Source organism: Populus alba, chromosome 12, assembly GCF_005239225.2.
Source record: "Populus alba chromosome 12, ASM523922v2, whole genome shotgun sequence".
Classification (NCBI taxonomy): Eukaryota; Viridiplantae; Streptophyta; class Magnoliopsida; order Malpighiales; family Salicaceae; genus Populus; species Populus alba.
This window is the reverse complement of record NC_133295.1, coordinates 11771047-11795407: the sequence shown is the minus strand read 5'-3', so window position 1 is coordinate 11795407 and position 24361 is coordinate 11771047. Positions and strand designations below refer to the sequence as shown.

The 24361-nt window shown below is 31.3% G+C and overlaps 2 protein-coding genes across 10 annotated transcripts; one reads left to right on the top strand and one right to left on the bottom strand.

Moving 5' to 3' along the window:
* The first annotated feature begins 7550 nt into the window (after positions 1-7550).
* On the top strand, positions 7551-11523 carry LOC118044668 (uncharacterized). 4 transcript variants are annotated; one of them, XM_035053080.2, is made up of 9 exons: positions 7551-8076; positions 8193-8268; positions 8404-8443; positions 8858-8916; positions 8996-9033; positions 9469-9532; positions 9775-9828; positions 10515-10610; positions 10889-11523. In XM_035053080.2, exons 1-9 carry the CDS (start codon positions 7883-7885, stop codon positions 10943-10945), a joined length of 678 nt encoding a protein of 225 aa, XP_034908971.1. In that variant the 5' UTR covers positions 7551-7882; the 3' UTR covers positions 10946-11523. The 4 variants fall into 4 exon arrangements, with proteins under 4 accessions (XP_034908971.1, XP_034908976.1, XP_034908970.1 ...); XM_035053085.2 differs by lacking the exon at positions 9775-9828; XM_035053079.2 differs by having other exon boundaries at positions 10515-11523.
* LOC118044669 (ubiquitin-like modifier-activating enzyme 5) lies at positions 10628-14742 on the bottom strand. 6 transcript variants are annotated; one of them, XR_012167504.1, is made up of 7 exons: positions 14380-14731; positions 13956-14225; positions 13424-13498; positions 13169-13255; positions 12940-13055; positions 12352-12589; positions 10628-12244 (listed from the first exon to the last, which is right to left on the bottom strand). XR_012167504.1 is itself a non-coding variant. In XM_035053086.2 (6 exons), exons 2-6 carry the CDS (start codon positions 14064-14066, stop codon positions 11991-11993), a joined length of 402 nt encoding a protein of 133 aa, XP_034908977.1. In that variant the 5' UTR covers positions 14067-14225; positions 14380-14731; the 3' UTR covers positions 10628-11990. The 6 variants fall into 6 exon arrangements, 3 of the variants coding, with proteins under 3 accessions (XP_034908977.1, XP_073259673.1, XP_073259672.1); XR_004686825.2 differs by having other exon boundaries at positions 10628-12003; positions 12527-12589; XM_035053086.2 differs by lacking the exon at positions 12352-12589 and having other exon boundaries at positions 10628-12003.
* Positions 14743-24361: the final 9619 nt, after the last annotated feature.

Here is a 24361-nt window from a genome sequence, read left to right as displayed (position 1 = left end):
CAATAAAGGTTGCTCTAAAGTAGCCTAACCAGTTTTTTTCTTTTTGGTAAGCATCGATAACTCTACGTGCAGGTCTTGCCTGGTTCATATAATCGGACCTCACCAGCAGTACTGCTGAATTCTTTTCCTCGCCAATCATGCATGGATGTCTCACCTGGATTGATTATGATGGATTTGACCACTAGAAGCAATTCATGGGAAAGGGCGATGCATGCTCGCTCATGATTCTTGCAAGGTCGGTTAATTTGATATATAGTTGTCGCTAGCTAGTATTTGTAACGTCTGAAATCTTTCAACCTTTAATTTTAATCTCCAAACTAAATGCAACCTAAGTGTTGATCCTTTGAACCTTTTCACACCTTGAAAAAAAAAAAAAAAAAAAACCCTTCCAAAACAAAAAGGTTAAATGTTTTTTTTTACCGTGTATTTGGGTCAGCTTACGCTCACTTCGATAATTTTTCGAGACCCTAGAAGTTAAAACCGTATAAATCTCTAATGATCTTGAGGTTTGTGACACTCAAACTAGGTGACCTCTAGGAAGCAAGCTCCTAGCCTGACAGTTGAGCTACACCTCCTCAGGGTTCAATGTTAATCCATTAACATTTTAGACTCTTTAATTATTATGTGTCGAACCGACCAATGAGTAAATTATATCTTATAGTACATAACTTTAATTAAAAAAAACAACAACTAATCTATGACTGCCACGTGACTAGGGGATTGCCTCTATAATATTAAAAGTTGTTTAAGAGTGTGGTAACTATTGTTTTTACTCCTAATAATGAATTATATTGTTTGGTTACATCTTAAGATTATAGTTTGAAAGTTTGCCCCCCTTAAAAACTAAGGTGTAACCTTAGTTTGATGTGAAGCAAGCTAGAGATGCTTTTACTAAATCCACACCTCATTTTGCATGCTTGTTTAAAGCCTCACCGATAAAAAAAAAAAAAAATCAAAGAGAAAGAGAACCGTTGAAACTAATTTGACTAAAATAGTCCATATCTTCTCATCAGATTTGGCTATTCTTGTAACCGGGTTGATGTCGGGGCGCTAACGAGCTATTATTCCTTTTGAGGAGGTGTTGTTGGGAATGAAAAGGTTTTGAGTTTAATTATAAAATTATGATTAAGGTTTAGGAGTTGCCACATGGTATTATGGTTACTAGAAACATATGGTCTACAAGAGTTTGGGTAAGAGACTAGTTGTGCAAGGAGAAGACGTGTCATTCCTAGTGCACCCTATGTAAGGTAAGCTGCATTGTTGTTTGATTATTTTTTTAGGTCAAGTTTCTATTCGTTGGACTTTTTCTAAGGTCTAAAATAGATCTCCTTTCATGAGAGAGTCTCTACCTCATTGGATTTAATCCTAACCATTCTAAATTTCAAAATTAGCGTCGCATTTATTTTCACCTTGTATTTCAACACCTAAGGGTGTATTTTTTATTGTGTAGTTTTACACCCCACAAATATTAAAGTCTACACCTAAACCCTATGAAATAAAAAATAATAATTAGTAAAGGGTTTTTGACATTTTAGCCAAATCCTAATGAATACTTATAAGCTATTTTATGATATCCATTAAAAAATATATATGTGTGTGTGTGAGAAAGATGCAATTTTTTAATAAAAATATGCTTGAAGAAATCTTTAGGATTTGGTTGTATGCATGAAAACAAAACATTTGTTTTGTTTCTTTTTTTGAAAAGGGAAATTAATTTAAAAGTTTTGAGATTTTTATTTTTATTTATTTATTTAGAAATATTTTAGTGAAACTGGGTATTTAATATTAGATATGTATCTATATCTTATAATGTAAATATAACAACTCGATATTATGCAAAATTGGTAGAAAAACACGCGAGAAAATTAGAATTATTTTGAAACGCCTAACTCAATTTTTTTTTGGATTTTTTCATTTTTTAAATAATATTATAATATGTATTATTATAATTAAATATATTATAAAATATATGGGCTAGACCGGCCCAGCTAACTAGGGGACTCAGCCCAAAAAAGGATGGGGTTGATCTCAAAAAGCCTCAGTCCAACAAATCTTTTCCTGTTTTTTTAGTCTGGGTACCCGACCCACCATTTGGGTTGAGGCCATACTGGTCCGGCCTAAAGTTCACTACATGAACTAGTGGGGAGAAGAAGAAGAAAAAGAAAATGTAGAAAAATAGGAAAGGGAGCGAGCTACTTAGTGTGGTGGTGATGGCTGGCTGGTGTGAGAGGACAATGTGAAGCTTTAGCGGTTGCAATGAGGGAGGCTGGTGGCAAAAGAGAGGAAGAAGAATTTGCAGGGGAGAAAGAGAGAGAGAGGTCGACAATGGATCCTTGTGGCTGGTAGGTGATTGTGTTAGCTACTTGTGATGGAGTTGGCAGTGGCTATGGTAGACGATTGGGACTGCCGGGGAAGGGGGGAGAAAGAGATGACAGAAAACTAGGGGGAGGAAGATTGCATCTTTTTCTTTTTTTTTTTCTTCACTTTTTGCGCCTAAATTTCTTCATGCTCAAGCCATGAAATCCACCCTTATTTATAGGGGGTGGAAGAAGGAAGTGTTATCTTTAATGGTGAAAATCTTAGCTCTTGGTTTTGCTAGGAAGGATCACAACCGTTGGTTCAAAGTAAGCACCATGAACTGTTAAATATGTTAGTTAAAGGTTGTTTGAGTTTGCCACTTTAGGCCAGCATCACAACTTTTGTGGTGTCAATCAGTCTCAATTGATCATACCTGGTTGTAAAGAAATGTCAGATGATAATTTTGGTTATCGTGTTATCAAATTTGGTGGAGATATGAAGCATTAAATGTACCTGAAAAGTAGTTACCCGGACAACTTTTACTAGTAAAATTGAAAAACGTTGTTTTGCCTTGAATTATGGATTTTGGCCAAAATTCAATTTGATCATTCTACTTTTGATTTCTTATAATTTCACTCCTGAATTGACTCTAAAAACTTCTGATTTAATTCAATTTGGATCTTGACCTAATTTCAAAATTCATCCTTTAATTTTAGCATCTTTGGTCCTTGTACAATTAGGCATCGAATTTCCTCCAAAACCACAGCTTGATTTTTTATGTATTTTTGAAATCCTCCTCGACATACTTTCTTGATGTTTCCAGCCTTTATTTATTTTTTGATATTTATTTTGGAAAGAAAAATATATAATTTTGAGGAATAACCCAGAAATTGGTTATGACTATTCTCATTTGGCAAAGCTTGAATGTCCATGAGCTTACACTAATAGATGTTACCATATTATTTCAATTTCATATATTGATTCAACCATATTCATTCATGCCATTTGGTTTTATTTGTGAGTTGCTTGAATATATGTTTAACCATTATTATTTTGTAGTAATATGATATATTAATGCCTCTAGTGTGTAAAACATTGGATTTTAGTTAATGATTCTCTTGTAGCAAATAATTTGGTGATTTGCAGTTTAATACTTTTATAACAGTGGTTTTAAAATTTATATTTTGGTAGACTTTTTTTTTTCATGGGATGTTGTACTTTTTGTAATGCTTTATTGATTATTCACTCATGTTTTTTACAATATAGTTTAATTGTATCCTAGAAATTAAATCTTTAGGAGCAACTATTTTAGCAAGTGCAGTGAATGTGGTTTTATATTATACTTCTTTTTAATGCATTCGTAATCTTTAGGATGTACATTTATTGCACACTACCTTTGTAATTGATATGCTTTTTAAATCTTTCAAGTTCGTGAAGCAACTCTTACATAATCCTATCATTGTTTTTTTCTAGTCTTATATTTTTTTTTATATACATCTAATATTATTCTTCATGCAAGTTAGTTCTGCGATGGAAGACTTTGACAATCAAGATAAAGGTTGTTACACTAAAGAAATGTTGCACATTTTTTTATGACATTTATACCAAAACTATTGAGATGGGTATGAGGCCAAATACTCATTTTGACAAAGCTGGTTAAAATTTTCATGATATTTTCCTTAAAGAAAAATTGATCATGCTTTTTTTACCAAAAGCACCACTTAAGAACAAATGGATGGTATCGAAAAGGATTAGAGGACGTGAAAAAGGTTAATTTTTGAAACTAAAGCTGGTTGAAGTAGTGAAGCAATGAATATTTTTGCAACTAATGAGTGATGGAGAAAAAAAAAGCCAAGTCAGTTGTTAGGAACTTAATCTTTTCAATTTCATTTATATTCTTGAAGTACTAGATTACTTCATTAACTTTTATTAATTATAATTAAATTTTTCTTATGTAGAAAATCATATGGAGCAAAAAAAGTTTAGACATGCTGGTATTGAGCTTTCATTACATGGAAAATATGATATAATGTTCAATAATATAATGTGACTACTAGATAATTTGCTTGGGCTCTCTCTTCAAGAATGTTGTATGATGATGAATATGGTGAGATGATAGAGTGAAGAATTGCTAATTATGATAATACTATTTGAAGGATATAAATGGTGATTTAAAGGAAGATGACATTCCTAATTTTATTAATAACGTGAGTAATTTGATAGTTGGATTCAATATTACAAACAATAGTAGCAACCATAGTAGTGGCTAAAGAAAAGGGAGACAACATTCTATCGCTCAAGGTGAAAAAAAAAAAAGGTTCTAAAATAGGAAGCATAATTATTTTTATGTTTGGATCAATAATATATTTCATTATAATTAAAGATTTTTAGTTGGTAGTTTTTTTTCTCAAATATGGTAGAAACTAATGCTTGATGCTTATTGTTTTTAATATAAAATTGTATAAGAGTTATCGATGGCACACATGTGCGCACTTGTGTATCTGTAGAAAATCAAATACCTTATATCAACTAAAAAATGGTGTATCAACTTAAAACATGATGGTTATAAGTAGCTTTAATATGCAATTCATGTTTTTTTAAGGCTGGATGAGAAAGTAGTACGCATGATACATAATTTTTTCTTGAGACAATTAACAATCCAAATATCAAATTTTCAAAGCCACCAAGAGGTAATAAATAACAAAAAAATAATGTTATTAAATTAGAAAAAGTTAATGTTATTGTAACTATTAGGAATAAATTATAAAGTCATTATTTGTTAATGTAGGGAGGTACTACTTAGTCAATTTTGGATATCTAAATAAACATGGATTCTTAGGTTTATATAAAGATGAGAGGTATCACCTTTCAGAAATTCACCAACTAGAACAACTATAAAGTTAAGAAGAATTATTTAATCGTGCTCACTTTTCAAGACGTTATATGATAGAACATACATTTGGAGTTTAGAAAAAAAAAAAAAGATGGAGAATTTTGTAAAATATGCTTGCGTTTCCTTACAAAATAAGAGTTCTGATTGTAGTGGTATCAATAAAAATACATAACTATATTAGAAAAAAATCGCAAGAAGATCGCCATCGAATTTTGTTCTTAATGATTTCTTAATTGATGTGGTTTTTTCACAAATACATGGAAACCAAAGGTCTTCTTGTATGAATTATGTTTATGATAGGATTGCAACAAGTTTAATGGGACAAAAAAAATGAGATTATAATTCGCATTACTATATTTATGATGTGTTAATAATCCAAAACACATTTATGTAATTGCAAACTAAGAAATTAATACATGTTCTTTTTGGTCATTTATTAGTTATATAATTTTCAACTATAGTTTCAAACAAACAAATTTGATATACTTTTTATTCAATAATAATCTCAACCACAGTTTTAGCAAAAAAACATATTGAAAACAAACCAACCATAAGTAAAAATGATTTTTTTAAAACCACAATCATAAAATTTATCATAGTACTAAACATATTATAATAGACACTCCCATGACCCCTATAAAACTCCAACAACTCCCACCATAATATCTAGAGAATTTTGAGAGCAACCTGGTGGAGTGACATTATAGAGTGAAAGTAATGCCTGCAAGAATATTTCATCTTAAATCTAAAAACACTTTCCTTCCATACCCCCAAGTGTTCAATAACCAAACAACATTGTTTGGAGAAATCAAAGTCTTTATTCATAAATAAACCTCCTTCTTACATGCGTGTAGCTAAAAAGCTACACGAAGATATATAACCTCATCATCATGATTTGCTTCAATTCCCTCACAAGTTCAAAACACAAAGTCAATGATTCTTCAACATAGTATCCCTAAACAGGCCAACACATTTCCATCCAAACATTTAAGGAGCTTTTGACTCCATTATTGTCAGTACATCTTTAAATACGGTGAATATAAAAAATAGGGTGAATCAAGGGAAGTAGTTGTTGCGCTAACACTAAAATAGAAGAAGTTTATGCCGTTGCACGAGAAAATTTAGATAAATACAGTGCACAAGATTGTATTAAGAAGGAAGCACTGAGACATTTTTTTTTAAATCATGATAGAATTAATAGTTATATAGATAGGATTTTTTTTTTTTATCTATAAGCCTCTATATGAAGTCTCATTTCTAGTAGCTATAAATGTACCAATGGACTTATAAGATAAGACCACATACAATGTTAGAGAGGAAGCCCATCAACCTCATAAATCAATGTCTTTAATTCTAGAAAGCTCATGAAGAACAGGTAAAACTTATTGGGTAAGGAATCTAGATCGACACAATTACAATGTACGACACATTGATCTTCGCAATCATGGTGACATGTTTTATTCAATGTTTTAGACAATATGGCCCTCAAATATTTAAAACATCGAAGGGAATTTATAGGAGTGTGAAGTTATTGGATCTCAAATTACAAATACGTTAAACCAAGAAAGGTGAAAGATGGTATCCCACCATAATACTTTGCAATCTTAATCCACAAAGCAGTTATAAATACTTCCTAAATAAAGAAGACAATACCTTTCTAAGTGATTGGACAAAATGCTTAATTTGAATTCATTTAAAAACCCCTCCTCTCATTCGAACGTCAACATCCAACATAAGATTACCAAGAAAGGACATAAGCCTAGAGCAACGAGGAGGTAATTGTTTGGCATTGCATTTCAACTTACAATTAGGTGTGTTTTATAAATGTGTTTGTCTTGAAAAGACATCAAATTATTTTTTTTTTAGTGTTTTCTAATGATTTTGATGTGTTGATGTTAAAAATTAAAAAAAATATTATTTTAATCCAATATTTAAAAATTATATAAAAAAATGATTGAAAATGTAAAAAACAAGTCCATATATAATTTGATTACTATGAATAAGTCCAAAATCCTTGTAATAACAGCTAATCATTAGTTCCCAATTGTAAGGTGAATGAAATCCAATATATCATTAATTAAAAAAAATAGAAAAGGTTTCTATCGTGTCGTTTAAGTTATATATGAATTATTGAATTCAATAATTAAAAATAATAAATTTTTATTAACTAAAAAGGAATACATATTTAGAATAACAAAACATACTATATTTGTAGAGAAGTGCAAAATCATATAGATACGATATGCGTTGTCCATCTTGATCAATCGTATCATTTCTTTGTAGATTCCAATACAAAACTCCTGTACATGTGTTTTGAGATATTCCTTTATCATTTTGTTCAACAGGACCTCGAAGTAGAATACTCTTTTCTTGCCAAACACGCACTCTTGAGCCATCTTCTTTAACATGGGCTAAATGGAGCCCGACTAGTACTATCGGACCCATCCCCGAATTTCACTTTACACCCCTACCCCTTCTCTCTCGTCCGTGTCCCCACGCGCTCGGGAAATGGATTTTCTCTCCCACTTTCCCTCGCTACTTCTTCCCGCTAATCGCCCTTTTTTTTCTTTTCTTTTCTTTTCTGCAGCCGATCGGATTTCAAATCAAATTTTCTCGCCAAACAAACACAAGAAAAGAAATAGAAATCTTCCTTCTCATTTTCTTGCACTTTCTTAGCTAAATTGAACTCCAATGAATTCACGAGAGCTCGCTCTTGTCTCCACAGCCACAGTCTTCGGAGCTTTAGCTTCTGCTTTTGCTGTTTGCTTCTACTCCAGCAACGGCAATTCCAGAAAGCAGTTTTCCAAAATCAATTCGGTTCCAGACTGTGACGTTTCGAAGAAATGCTCTTCTCAGAGCCCCTTCGATCCTTCCAAACGCAAAGAGTTATTGACATTTCAACTTTGTTTTTTTCAGCCTTCATCTGTTAAAGATTGAAGCCTTCACTGTCTATTTTTTACAGTTTTAAGTGTTTTGTTTTAATCATATTTTTTGGTTTCAGGTATTTATCATGGGATGATTATTTTATGGCAATTGCACTTTTATCAGCTGAAAGGTCCAAAGATCCAAACAGGCAGGTCATAATATTTTTTTTTTCTCTTACTTTTTAATCACTCAAGAGAATTTGATTAAGATATTTTTTTTCTTGGGGGTTGAAATGCTTTGTTGGGTTTCTACTGTAGGTGTTTGATAATATGTATTTGGTGTTGTAGGTTGGGGCATGTTTGGTTAGTCAAAATGGCATAATTCTTGGTAAGTTGATCTTGTATGTCTTTTTCCTTGCTTTTTATACATGAATCTTGGACTCCATCAGCTTCTTAATTTCTTTTTAAATTGAATTGAAAATGAGAATATGAAAATTGTAAGGATTGACGGCATTTGCAGAAGTGAAAAGTTAGATTCTTATAATAAGAAAAGAAAGAAAGAAAAAAAACAGGGAGAGAGAGAAGAATAGATGGTGCAATTGAGATTTAAAGTAGAACGATTTCGTTCTGTTACATCAGAGGTTCTGTTCTTCTCTTAAGAAGATGAATAAATGGTAAACCTAGTTATTACACTGATTTTGGTATATTTCTGATCATTCTGGAACAGCCATCGCGCAGGTTCTGTCGTTTTGAGTTTGATGGCAGTGATGCATTTGATCCTCATGCTAATTTCTTTGGTCAGGCATTGGCTACAATGGATTTCCAAGAGGTTGTTCAGATGACGACCTTCCGTGGGCAAAGGTTGGTATATGATGGGTAACTTCATCATATCATTCGGGAATTACATGTAATAAACCTCTCCTGTCCTGTTATGTTTCAGAAATCCAAATCTGGGGACCCTCTTGAGACAAAGTACCCGTAAGTGTATGTTTTCAGCTGCGTTTGAAAATATAGTATGTTTTTTTGCTTGAAAATACATGATTATAATATATATTTATATTTTTTTAATTATTTTAGACATTAGTATATCAAAATGATATGAAAATATCAAAAAATATTAATTTCAAGCAAAAAAAAAAAAAAATTTATTTCAAAAACACTTTTAAAACATAAAACAAACATGATCTTCATCGATTCAGTCTTTATCTTGCTGTTTCATATGATGCATGCTCTGTTACGCACAGAGACAAGCAGTTTTTGTATATAAATATACACACTTTCTTGTTAATTAGTTGATGCACTGTGCAAAGCAGATTTTTAGCACAAGAGATAGAAATTGTGCTTCACCACCACAATAAAATCATAGCTTCCAATACTCGTGCTTCTGCTGATAACTCTAATTGTCTGTTGTAGTTATGTTTGTCATGCTGAAGTCAATGCTATTCTGAACACAAATCATGCTTCTGCTGTTGGGCAGGTAAGCAATTGCCTCATTTCCTACTATATCCATTTTATATTCCCCACCCCAAGCACATACACAGACAAATTCTTCTTCCGTTATGGGATTTGACTAGAATTAAAGATAAATTCATATAGGTGATTATCAATATCATGCATAATTGTTGATATTGTTTGCCGAGTTTTCTAGCGATCATTCAAATAAAGGCTGTTTGTCACCAATAGAACTAAGAAATGTCTCTCCCTCTATAATTATCGCAGAGGCTTTATGTGACTATGTTCCCTTGCAATGAATGTGCCAAGATAATCATTCAGGTTTGTTAACCAAGCTCCCCTGCGCTATATGCTACATGAGAGTCTCTGTGGGATTTCCTTCTTTGTGTGTGTGCGTGTGTGTAAATTATGAGCAGGCAAATAGAGAGAATGTGCTGCTTCCATCCCTCAGTTTTTCAAGAAGTAGATATGAGGCCATTGGAGTTTGGTGAATCTGGAAACCCGAGGGACATCTCCATTGTTTAACCTGCCCTTAACAATTTTGAAACATTTCCTTTTTACAGATTGATGTATATACTTGCTTTCGATAGTAACATATACTGCAATCCTCACATGAAACCTGAAATGAAGACGGATAAGAACATTATAGTTTATGTTTTCAGTTGATGTCTTTCTAACAAGGCTGAATAAGACATTAGGTGGCAACCTGCAGTGTTCAACTATTGCAGCCTACTGCATAAATATACACAAACTTTATGAGATATAGTGCTGAAAACCCTAATTAACCATCCAGTGATAGGCTGACAAGGCGGCTACATGATATGATCTAAATCATTTTTCTTTATTGCCTAGAAAAATTGGCTCTCAGTGGAATCTAACTCTTTGCCACCGTGCTGGTACAAGCTCCAGAAATGCGCCCCATTCTCAGTGCTCTCCTACATTTTTCCTATTTTCTTGCCTTTCACAATTGATTTCTAAATGGATTTAGCTTGCCTTCTTTCTTGCAGTCGGGCGTGTCTGAAGTTATATATTTTATACAGAAGAACAATTCAGATATGGCGTACGTTGCTTCACACAAGTTACTGTACATGGCTGGTATTAAAGTAAGTTTTGCTTGCTGTTTTGTTGAAGCTCTCACTAAGGTTTATTTTGGCCAAAGCACTTCCTTTGTTTGATACATCAAATTGTGTATTAGCTGGTACTGATAACCAGTCAATGACACCAAGCTTATCGTGCCATGGCAATACATGCCCCAAACTGTTTACGGTGCACATTAACAAATACTTCAACCCAACATGGATAATTTGCAGCAGCTTTGGGATTTCAGTGCATTTGACTTTTCATAATCTATTTTTAATCGTAATTGTACTTCCAATGGCAGGTCAGAAAACACCAACCCCAGACGGACCGAATTTCGATCAAGTTCCAGGAGCCCTAGCTAATGACTTTATTGCTGTTCATTTGTCAAGCCTGAGCATCACCTGCAGTTATAAGATCAAGCCTTGTTATAACCTGTATGTTGCATCTTTCATTAACTGAAGATTGAAACCTCTCACCAAGAAAAACTATCTATCATGACGAATTCTTGGATGCTAGCTACAATTATCCAGGAGATACAAGTATGGTTGTGTATTTTACCATCTCAGTCAGGCGAAACAAGTATGGCTGTGTTGTATCATCTCAGTCAACAGCTTTAACTAGGTCGGAGTGATGACAAGGTAACAGCTTGGACTGCAAACTCAGTTGGGCAGTTATCCCGCGCTGTTTATAGAGTGGATGTGCAGAATTCCTTTGTGTCGCATGACATTATCATCCATCGATGTTCTTAGCATGGAGCTAAGCAAACTATTTGGTCATGAGAAAAGAAAACCCTAAAAACTAGAGAAACCAGGTTGGGTGACTCATGCCATGTAATAATATTGACCCGACAATTCAGTTGGAGTTCTACTGCCCTTATGTGGTATTCATCTAAAGGAAATATGGAGCCAGAAATCGTTGGTGCTCTTTGTTGTGACACTGCTCTGCTCTAGTTGTTTCAACATAAATGTACCAAGTTTCAACCAAATCCAACCAATAAATGCTCGTTTCATGGAACTGGCCTCCGCCAAATGCTACATTTTGGTTTTGTTTAAACCTAGTAAATTAGTTCTGTGGTATACAACAACGTTGAAAACAAGGGCATGGTGGGGGGCGGGTTAAATCCTTATAAGTTTTGAGGGAACAACAATGCACAAAGTTGGATTCTCCCTTCTCAAAGGCTAAATATTTACCCAAGAAAGACATGGTAAAAAAATGTAGAATTTCTTACTTCACCAGACAGTTTACCTGTATCTGCACCAAATGTTAATATTGGACCTTAATCAGCATTGAGGGCATCAATTTGCTTCCGAAGTTCTTCAATGTCATCAAACGTAGTTGTAGCTGCTTCAGCAGCTGGGGGTTTTTGAAACTCATCCGCAGTTGGGAGCTCACGAGTAAGACCTTCAGGAAGAGCATCTAAAGAGGACAGAGAGAAAAAGAATCAACATTTAATTAGGAGCAAACAATTTGGAACCGGAAATTTGAGATTCTGATACAGTGAACATTGAAGCACTGCAAGGCCAACCCTGGAATTTAGGGCCTCTACAGCAATCAAATGCTTAGCAATATGATAACACTTTTTTGTCCTTTTAGATGTGGGGAGGTGTGTATATTTAATTAGTCATTTCATTCTTTATTTGTACACGGGGTGCACCTCCTGTCAGCAGTGGCGGATTGGCAAGGAAATTTTCCTAGATATGAAATAATAAAAATTTTAACCTTTTTAAATAATTTCTTTTAATTGGCCTTTTCACTGGCCCCTGCCTGTCAGCCATTGGCAGGAGAATGTAGATGGCTGCCCTGCAGGGTTCATATCCTTGGCCATCTAGGCTTCATCAACCAAGTGTAGTCTATTGAAAACTTGGCAATTAAGTCCAAAAGTTGATAACTAAGGCATCCAAAATGTCATAAAACTCAGAGCATAAGAACCAGAGATCACCTGAACTTGTGGCATCTGTCTGGCTCACTGTCGTCGACAACACTGAAGAAACGCATTTCCTAACTGAGAATAAAAATTATTTTATTGGAAACGCGTGTTTTCTATTTCTCTATCTTTCCAGAAAATTAGAAAACATCAAAATGGTTTTTTTTGAAATTCTTCACTACAAATAAGGGCTTTGATTGGTTCACCTAATATTTTATGGTCATTCCTTTTAATATTTTCAATTTATGCCAAAAAGGGCCCTGGTTTTCAATTTTGAAAAAAAAATTGTATTTAGCAAACATGTCTTCCTAGTTTTCTGAGATCGAACAAAAACACAACTTTTTTGAGCATGAAAAATGTTTACAAGCTATAGACCCATGTGCAAGATAATGATATGGTATACACCAATCTATCATCCTAAGAACCACCTGATGTCCCATTCATTATCCGCATGGAGTTGGCCTTCTGGAACTAATAATGCTTCTGCCTCCATCTTTGCTCTGATTGCAGCATCCCTAGCAGGCTTTTCAAGGAGGTATTCTTTCTGCATGGTACATATAATTATTACAGTCCGCAAGAAATCTGAAAAATGCTAAATGGATATATTTCCCAAGAAAGATATCTGGTAGAAAATCAAGGCAGACCTGGCTTTTATACCTGGCGCTCTAGACAAGCTGCATTTGAACATTGAGGATTTGGCCTCATTTCCATGGTTGGGAAATAATCTTTAAGAGAATTGTAACCCTGCAATAAAGTCAGAATCTGTTAAAACGAGTCAGGGAATCAACATTCATTCAGCTAATTTGACAATAAAACTAGGTTACAAGAGAGAAACATAAAGTTCTATAACCTAGTTAAATTCAGCCACCACATTGGACAATAAGAGAAAAAGGTGATTAACATGAAATTTACCAGGTAAGGAGAGAATTGTCCAAACTGTAGCAGGAACATCAGTGTATTTTGCACTAAGAGCCCTGCAACAACTCCCTGAAATGCAATTCATATCAATGGATATTAACATCCAATGCAGCAAAATAATATTAGAAGTAATATACTGCATTATGATTCTGTTTGGGGGGGGGGGGGGGTTGGGGTTTCAATAACCATATGCCTATATAAAAGTTGATATAAAAAGTGAAAATCATATAAGAAAAGCCTATTTATGTTAGCTGACTCCACTTTGTCATAATCATACAATAAAAGACGACCTATGCCACACCTTGTTAACATCTCAGCTACAACACAACCTACGCCGCCAATTCCCAGCCGTCATATGGAAAATAATCAATCAAAACAACATTTCCAGACTTAGAATAGTGAAGGAATCGGGGATAGTATTCAATTTAACTTGAAAAAAAATATATGCATAACAATTCTTCATCAAGTTTTTAATACTAGAAACAGCAAAAGGAAGAGTAAGAGGAGATAAATAGCAAATACAGACAATGACGGCAACCGAGAAGTCCCGAATTCTCTCATAAATGTCCACTATACCCATCTTCTGAAGTGCCATTAGCCTACTATACGGATTACTATCCACCACCTCCGCACTCATATCCTGTCACCACCACCACCACAACAGCAACAAAAAAATTCACCATCAGAAACCCACAACCCTATACACCACTTTACCAATGGACGAAACCTTGACTTTCGTACGCCCAACAGGTGCAGACTTTGCCAGCTTCGTGAGATGCTCAACACGCGACTGCAGCTACATCATCAAAAATAAAAAGAAATTAAAAACAGAGTAGGTTTTCTTTCTTTTTTTAAAAAAAAAGAGAGAATAAATCTGGATTAGTAAATAAATGACTATTCGTAATTGATCCGAAGAGTAGAGAGAAAAGGCAGATGCAATTGCATTTTACCATATGAATAGAAGAAGGATCAAGCAAGGATTGTCTGAGAGAATCAAGATCATTAAGTATCTCTTTCAATTCCGCCTCCATGGCTTTGCTGCTTCTGATCGCTCTCTCTTTAGAGATAAATGTGGGCGAGTCTGTTATTTTACTTAGTAATCTAATATTAATCTGACAACGTTATTGCTATATTAACTTCAATTCTCCCTCTCTGTCTTTTCGCTCTCAATAAATTCTTCTTCTTCTTCTTCTTCTTCTTGTGTTTTTTCCTTTCCTTTTCTTTTTGCATCAAAACAGGATGGATTGGATGCTGTGTGTGAGCGCCTCTGTCTGAGTGTTTTCTATTCTTATGGGCTTTAGATTGTGGCCTCAAACTTAGAGATAACGGGTTATGGACCTTGTTCTTAGCGAGGTAAGCTTTGGAACACCAAGATGTTTCTTGATAGATGGAGAATAATGGGTAATAAAGGATTTAAAAAAAAACACGATGTAAAATCATGTTTCATTAAATATTAGTTTAAATTTTTTTTTTATATATATTTTTGATGTGTCGATGTAAAAATTAATTTTTAAAAAATAAAAATATATTATTTTAATATTTTTTAAACAAAAAACATTTTTAAAAACAATCACTATTATATTTTTAAATATAGACTAAAACACCGCCCTGCCTCAATGGCTTGGCATGGGCATTGCCAACCCAAATCCTAGATCATGTTTGGTTTTTTTAATAGATCATGCAGTTAATTGGAGAAACTTGATCGACTTGCAAGGTCATCATGTAATTTGGGTGAACCCCAATTATTTTTTTAAAATTACCTTTGTTTCATTTGTTTTTAAAAAATTATTTAAAATTTTTCTATTTCAAATATATTTTTAAAAAAATAATAATTCACATGCATCATCCTAATGACATATAAGTTGACTCATCCAACCCAATGAAGTTTTAAAACACTGGAATAAAGTACTCCCTCCCTCTTAAGAGGTTTTTTTTGTTTTTGACTTTTTAAATGTTGATATAGTGAATTTCTTGCTAATCTTTTTAATTTATTTTCATTTATAATAAAAAAACTAAAAAAAATGTGAAATTCAATTTAAAAAATGATATTTTAAATTAATAAAAAATAATGGAAAACGTTGGTTAAATTAAAATCTTGTTGAAATTTTGAAACTTATGAAAGACAACAAATATGGGACGTACGAGTGGATGGTAAAAAAGTCGTAAGTTAATATATGAAGGAAATTTACCGATAACTATTAACACCAATTATCGATAATAATTTATTCATTTTTTATTTAAAAAATGAGTTAGGATAAATTAAAATAATCCTCTACTTATTGTGAAATTACTTGGATACGGAGTGCTTGCTTAAATATAAATATGTGAGAGTTGGATTATTAGTATATTACCATAGATTTTTCTCACAACCTACATGGAATTGCTTAAATATAAATATGTGAGAGTTAGATTAAATATAAACTTTTCAATTGTCTTGATGATGTTCTTTTTAAGCTACTTCATGTGTTGGATGTATAATTTGTTCGAACAAATATCTTTACAAAAATAATTAATTTTCGTGAGTACATCTCATATTTTTTTTAATAATAAAATCTTTATATGCAATTGAAATGAGTATTTGCATAAATACATGACAATAATGACTCTTTATCCATACAATTTGTATTTTTCTAAATTCATCAACCTAGCTATGTTTGAAGTATATCCATTGGGAAATCAAATATTCTCAAGCCATCCATAGATAAAAAGTTATGTATCGTTGTGTAATTTAAAAGTGGCTTTAGGCTCTACAACTTGGAGTTCATCTTTAACTAACTTCATATTTTCATGGTCATAAATACAAAGTTATTTTTTTCTAGCTTTTATATTGTTCTTTGTTTTCTTTTTCATGCCAATGACCTTGTTAAAAATATTGTTAAACACATTCTTTTTTATATGTATGCATTCAAATTATGGTGGATAACATTAGACTTCCTATAAGAAAGCTCCATTACTTCCAGAAAAATACTCTGTTTTATCCAATTATAGGTCACACAAATACTAAAGAACTTTTGCTTACCAAAATAAAAACCAAATATAATGCTTTTGTATTGCGATGCAACATAACTTTTATCTTTATCTTTCAAAAAGTTCTTTCTGTTATTTTTTAATTAATGACGACTTGGCAAAAACCTCTGATAACAATAAAGAAAAAAAAAAAGCTTTACCATCATTGATTAAGGTAAATGCCTTATTATTCGTTCAATATGAACAAACTAATTTTCATGTGCCAATCCGATACCATCTTATATGCAAGAAAATCATTTATAATTCACGTTAAAGTTGTCTTTGTTTGAAAACTCTATTTCCTTGAGATATAATATATCAGAGCCCTAACTAACCATACCTAATTCAACTTATCAATCAATGATTGAAGATAAACATCTATATTTCTAACTAAATTGTAAGGATCGGGTATGACCAACCAACAAGAACATGAATTTTAACTTCATACACGTCCTATGGACAAGTTGTGAACTGTTAGTATGATCAACCAACAAAAATAGGTTTTAACAAAGGATTTAACTAGACTAAATCCATTTGTATGCAATTCAAGACATGTTTTATGGTTCCATTAAAAACAAAAAATATACCATATTAAACTGCTTCAAAGCTTTACCATTAAAAGGGTACACCATGACTCCATTCACCTCATCATGTGAATGATGCCTAAATTTAAAGGCATAAATAGTATTTGCAACCTAAAAGTGATTGAGAGTACCTTATTTTTTTATATGCTATAAATGTTCTTCATCTACCACTATTGAATTTATACCGAGCATGCTGATAACTTTTGTGCTCTGTAAAATTTGCATATTCATTATGATACAACATGCAAAAGTTTAAACACATATCAATTTTTTAGCATCTTAAGCCAAAAGCTTTCATCATAATTTTACAGTATAACAGTTATCTTTCAGTCAATTCCTTTTAAGTAATATGTTTTTTGCCCATTCTAGAATCTTATCATAACCAACCTCACTTAACTCATAATCTAACTTAATGGCAAGCACTTATAAAATGTCCGATAATTTACTATGAATTGTACACTCATCCTATAATAGTTCACCATAATCTATTAAAAGTTTAAAAATCCTAGTTGTATCTACATTTGGTTCTTTATATAAAAGGATATTAAGTGAACCTTCACCTGAATAATTCTGATTCATTCACACTACATCCATCACCATACTCCTATAATGATTACTATTATTGTCCACAAACTCATGTATGTTACTAGAACTAGAATTTAAGCTAACCATCATTTCTAACATGGTTTGATAAGGAACATGAGGTTTTTCTGTGTGCAAATCAACATAAATATTTCTTGAAAAGCTTTTTTTCAAGTAGAAGCATCATCATAACATCTTTATTGTTAAACTTTGTATTGTTATACTTCACACATGGATATTTAATTTCACATTCACTAATATTCTTCAGATTATAAAGTATGAAATTAATAAAACCTTCAATCTTTTTAAGATAATCTTGCATATACAACCCTTTAAAAGTATTTCAATACATTCAAAAAATGATTATTCATTACGTATGAAACCTATATAAAATAGTGATGTCAATATTTATTAATAGTGTAACTATTAATTAAAAATTCGATGAAATCAATTTATTCCAAATCTCAAACAAACTCTAACATAAAAATTATACATTAATATAACAAAACTATCTAGAAAAAATTTATAAAACACTTAAATATAAGAGCAAACTATAAATAGTACAAAAAATTCAATAAATTAACCTAAGATATAAATGGGTTATAATGAAATAAATGGGTTGCTTACTTAATGTAGCAGAGTTTCACAAGAAATTGAATCAAAGAGGGATGCTGACACTATTAATATATTTAGGTCGATATCAATAATTTAGGGTGGCTGGATTTGTGAGAAATGGACGGCTGCTGTTTATTAGGCATTAAAAAAAAAAGTAAAAGGAGAACTGTTAGGATTTATTTCATCATTGTCCATTGACAATTCTGTTGACAAATAGTAATGTGTTATATTTTTTATAAAAAATTTAGTATTTTATTATTTTTTCATTTCCGTTGAAATTTATATTAAAAAATGCCAATAAAATATGTCTATTTGTCAATTTCATGGAGAGGCTCTCACGCCTTCTTTTTCTCTTGTTGAAAGGCATGCGAAACCTGCAAGTGATATAATCATGCCTACTCAATTGTAATCACAAACATGTTCACGCATGTACAGTAGTTTAGATAGCATGCTGTGTAAGGTAGCATGTCTCTGGGGTCATCATCCATCACTACCGTAGAAGAGCTCCTCAATATTGTGGACATTTGCTTGAGTTGCGAGGTCAACAAGCCAAGGTTTTCTAATTTCTGACCCCTTTTTTGAATTATTGACCGGCTCATGGAGACAAATCAAAATCAAGAAAAGCTACGTGTATATTCATTCCACCGGGGCTAAAAATTAAAAAAACAATTCAAAAAAAAAAAAAAATAGAGTTAACCGGGTTAACACATCAAACTTAGATCATAAAACTATGATACCCTTGTAAAAAACGAATTGAAACAAATTATAAATATCATTTTTCAGTCAATCCAGTATTATGAATGAAATTAAAAAAATTGCACAAAAACCCTATGAGTCAACCAACCAAGCTCGTAATTCGAGTCATGATATCAAGATAATCTCATTAAACGCAAACCAATACAAATTATGAAGTTTATTCCCAATCAATCTAATATTGAAGGATAAAATTAAAAAGAATTCAACTAAAAGATGACCATAAAAAATAACTTGACTCAATCAGCCTAACCTGTGATCTGAGTCATAAGACCGTGATAACCCTATTGAAAGCTAATAAAAAGATTATGAAATCTAATTCCAAATCAACCTAATATTGAAGGGTTAAATTGAAAAGAAAAAACAAAAAATAACTCGGTTTAGGAGACAAAGATAAGTTTATAGAATGCAAATAAAAAATTATAAATTCTAATTTGTAGGGTCTGTTTGTCTATGCGGTTGCGGTTGCGTTTTATTTAAAACGCAGTCCGCAACCGTTTGATAATAAAAAAAAGTGATTTACTGTGCATGGGGCCCACATGATTTTTGCGTTTAAAACGCTGAAAAGAAAAAGCAACGAAAACATGCTTTTCATTCTCCGCAGGCTAATAAAAAATAAGGAAAAGTGCAATTCACTGCATTGTTCAGGAGTGAATTGCACTGTTCACGTGAACAGTGCAATTAACTGTCACTTGCATTGACTTGCATTAATCCGCAGGTTTTTTTTTTTATTTATTTATTTTAATAATGTGTTAATTGTATTAATTTTTTTTTTTAAAAAAAACTAGTTTAGAGAATTAAATTCATTCGTGATGTGAACAATATTTTTATCTCGAAAAACTAGTATAGAGTGAATTAAATTCACTTACACAGTAATATCAATTTTGTAGTTTTTATCGAATGAATTTTGTACGTAATGGAGTTATAAATAGTTTAATGGAATAATAAAAAATATTTTATATAAAGTATTATTTTTTTCATGATGTAATAGGAGTAATTAATTTTACAATATTTAAATTTAAAACCATCAATATTAATATATATTTTTTAAAATTATTTTAAAACCTCAATTTCAAAAGCATTCTTAACCAAACACATTAAACTACTTTTTTTTTCAACCTCAATTTCAACCACAGTTTTAACCAAACACCTATTTTTTCAAATTAACCTCAACTAAAAGTATTTTTTATAAAATAACTTTTTTCAAACCACAACAGCTACCGCAATACCAAACACACTCGTAATCAACTCAATGTTGAAAGACAGAAATTGAAAAAAAAAATTCAATCTAAAAAAATGATAAAAAAAATACAAATTAATATGGCTAACCCACAAAACTTGTGATTAAAGTCATAAGATAGCAATAATCTTATAGAAAGCAAAAAAAATAAATAAATTATGAATCATAATTTTCAATTAACTAAATATTAAATGATGAAATTAAAAAAAAAATAAAAAAAAATAAAAATAATAACTTAAATCAATATGATTAATCTATAAAATCTGTAATCAGAATTATTAGACTAGAAAATTTTTTAAAAATTAAATTAAAATAAATTATAAAAATTTAACATCTAATAAATCTAATATCAAATATCTGCGTTGAATTCGTCCGATGACGCAAGTACTCTGCTTGCGATCATGGCTTTTTATTCTACGGCTGCTTTATCTTTGACAAATCAAGAATTCCCAGCTTGTCTCTTGCACAACATCAATAGTCTTCATGTCAGGGTAAATATCTGCGTTAAATTCTAATAATAAATTCCAAAATGTTGCGTTCATGCATTTAAATATATTAATCTCTTACGCACGCAATAATATCATGATCGAGGTTTCCTATATATTTAATATTAAATATAATTTATGATTTCTTTTTTTAGAGAAATTACAGCGTAAGACGACAGCTGCCTTGGTCTTCTTTTATTTTTTAAAAAAGATGAAAATTACAAGGCTTAAGGAAGCACGCAATATATGTAAACATATAAGATGACGTTTGGAAATGTTGATATAAACTGTATTTTTAAAAAAATTAATTTTTTTTGGTTAAAAATTAATATATTTTTTTATATATTTTAGATCATTTTGATACACTATTTTAAAAAAAAAAATTTTAAAATAATAAAATATTATTTTAATATAAAAAATACTTTAAAAAATTAATTATAATCATACTCTGAATCACTAAGCATGACGAGTTGAAATAATTTCTCAAAAAATATATATATTTAATATTTAATAGACAATACCTTCCCGATCCCTTTTGTCAAACAAGAGGCATACATGACACTAACGACCGAAAAAAAATAGTCTTTGGCTTACAATTACCGAGAAAATCAACTCGAATGACAACATCTCTATATCGTGTCTCTTCAAGCAAGTTGAAGATAAGGAATTTGACCTCCTTATATTTTACCTGCTGTTTATTGATATTGCATCAATTAATTAATTAATTAATTAATGCAGGGTTATCAGTTAATTTCCAAAAAGACTTACGGGGAGTTTACGGAATATTTAACTTGTGAAAGTCCATGGAGCAGAATCAAGTCATGAGACCATCATTCTTCTATCGAAAGAGTTGATTTACAGAGAGAGGTAGTGCTTGAGATAATAAAATTGTTGTTTTTTAAATTATTTTTTTATTTAAAATATATTAAAATAATAAATTTTTATTTTTTAAAAATTTATTTTTAATATTAGAACATCAAAATGAATTAAAATAAAAAAAATAATTTAATATAAAAATAAAATTCAAAAACAAATTTAAATATTTTTTAAACACAAAAACAAACAAACTCAAATCATAATTCTATTAATAATTCGCTATTTTCCCATCAAACAAATATATAGTGAACATAATTCTGAAGGGTGTAGCTCAACTGGTTAGGAAGAGGGGTTTACTCTCTAGAATTCAGTAGTTCGAGCCTCACAAATCTTAGAATCATTAGAAGTTTACTTGATTGTTAACTTCAGAGCATATAAAATTAATTAAAATACACGTAAGTTAACCTACATATCCTAATTAATTTAAAAAATATATATAGTGAACATATATATGGGAATTGGGATTCCCACGGGATTTCTACTACTTTTAGAGTTATTAGGTTGGATATACTCGTTTAAGTTTTCAATAATCAACGAGTTGTATGCTAACTAATAAGAACATCTGCATCTCTCCTGTTCCAGCATTAGAAAAGGTTGAATTACTGACGAAATTAATTATATCACATCGCTAAATACATAGCGAATTAGCAACGAAATTAATTCTGCCACTAATTTTTTTACGGGAAACAATTTTCATTGGTAATTCTGTTGCTAATTAGTAACAAAAATATAAAAAAGAAGATTTCCGCGGTAACTTCATCATAAATATCTTTAAAAATTGAAAAAACATATTCATAAATAACTTCATCGTAAAAAAAAACATTTTAATAATTCCATCAAAAATATTTTAAATCCCCCCAAATTTTTTTAAAAATTTTGATTTTCCTGGAAAAAAAATATTCCAGCTAAAAACATTTTAATTATTAATAGAATATTTGGTGTGAAACAACAGGATTGATAATTAAAACCCATACTGCGCACTTTTAACTTGCTGGGCACGACACGTCAACGCTGAGTGCGCACCCAATTGAGTGTATATTTTATATGAGCTTGGGCTTCTTACTCGAGCTCATGCCGTATAGGGAGTTAGGCTCGGGTTACTATGCCCAGGCCCACTCTTATTAGGCCCTCAATTGTACATCAGACTACTAATCTCGAGCCTAATTGGGGTATTTTTGTCTATTTTTAAAGGATTTTTTTAGTTCATTTTATTTAGTTCTATCATTGATGCATCTATTAGTTTTTATTTTTATAATTATGAATTTCTTTAGTTTTTTTTTTTTAAAACATGAAATTCATTTCTTAAATCTTACATTGAAATTAAATGAAGAAAAATATTTAATTTGATACTAAAAATAATATTTGAATTTTTATTTTTAAAAAATTCAAAATCTATTTCTTTATTATTTTTTTAATTACATATAGAATTATCAATTGATTTTTTTAAAAAAATATATATTAAAAATTATTTTTTACCTATGAATGAATATTAAAAAATATTTAGTCAATAATTACATCTATAATTTTGAATTTAAAACATAATCATTGAAATAATCTTGCTTTTCAACAAGGATTTTTTTTATGGGTTTTTTTCACTAAGTATTCCATCGAAAATTAATTTTCTAATGGAATTCCCAATACCATTTTAAAAAACAATGGATTTTCTGGTGGTATTTCAAGAAATCTGGAGTTAACATCTGATCTTCTTTGTAAGAATAAACAAATTCTTTAAAAAAAAAAGATAAACAGATATATGGTTTTGATGCATGATGAAAGAATAACGTCAATGTAAATGGGAACCAATATGTGTGCGCGCAGCCAAGAAGATGAAAACATCCTTGGCAACTTTCTCGTATTCTATTGAGGAAGTGTGTCTTTTACTCCTCATAGTCACATCATCATCGAATTTTTATATTTTTTAAAAGTCCATCGATTTCTTCAGAAACATGGAACTCTAAAGAACCCTACAATATTATAAAAGGACACGTAAAAGGTGCTCTAAAAGCTGGCTGGCTGGCTGGCTAGCTGTGGATATGTGGAACGCTAGCAGCAATGCATCTCTTTTGTACCAAACCATGGCATCCATATCTATTTGGTGGCAGCGAAAGGGATTTGTGTTCTACCAACTCCGCATTCTCTAGCCCTTATCCAAAACCTCCATGCTCCGATTCGAAAAGTGAGGAAATTATTTCTCTACGCATAAATATCTAGGGCTAGCTTGATTTGCAAAAAACTTGCCAACTTGCTCGCTATACGTAGACATGTAAAAGTGTGTACAGATTTAAAGATGTAAATTTCGTGCCAAAACCCATCATTCTTACCTGCCTTGTTACGGCCTCGAGCCAATTAACAAGTAGTTTGTCCACAGAAGCAAATAGTTTTGCCTATCATCCATCAACACAGGTGCAAGTAGGGATTTTGTGATGATGCTGCTGTGAATTAATATACAAGGATACTTCAAAATACTGCGGCTGCTGCCTGGCTAAGGTGATAAGATTATCTAACATCGTAAAGTTGTGGTATCTGAGAACGAATCTAATGTAAGAAATTAAAGAGATTCAATGAGTGAAAAAATCAGTGATTGTTTTTTTAAATAGTTTTTATTTTTATTAAAATAATTAATATTTTATTTTTTAAAAATTTGCTTTTGACAATGACATTTATTTATTAGGATATATTGGAGAATAATATAAATTATATATTGAAAACTTACTTAACAACTTAAGCTATTATGTTGAATTGGTTATTTCATATAGTATCATAGAGCCTTAATGATCAAGCGGTCAAGAGT

Coding starts and splice junctions, on each gene's coding strand:
- LOC118044668 (XM_035053079.2), top strand. CDS start 7,883: ATGAATTCACGAGAGCTCGCTCTTGTCTCCACAGCCACAGTCTTCGGA. Junction 8,077..8,192: donor GATCCTTCCAAACGCAAAGA/GTTATTGACATT, acceptor TTTTGGTTTCAG/GTATTTATCATGGGATGATT. Junction 8,917..8,995: donor ACGACCTTCCGTGGGCAAAG/GTTGGTATATGA, acceptor GTTATGTTTCAG/AAATCCAAATCTGGGGACCC.
- LOC118044669 (XM_073403572.1), bottom strand. CDS start 14,066: ATGAGTGCGGAGGTGGTGGATAGTAATCCGTATAGTAGGCTAATGGCA. Junction 13,499..13,955: donor ACTTCTCGGTTGCCGTCATT/GTCTGTATTTGC, acceptor ATTGCATTTCAG/GGAGTTGTTGCAGGGCTCTT. Junction 13,256..13,423: donor GACAATTCTCTCCTTACCTG/GTAAATTTCATG, acceptor ACTTTATTGCAG/GGTTACAATTCTCTTAAAGA.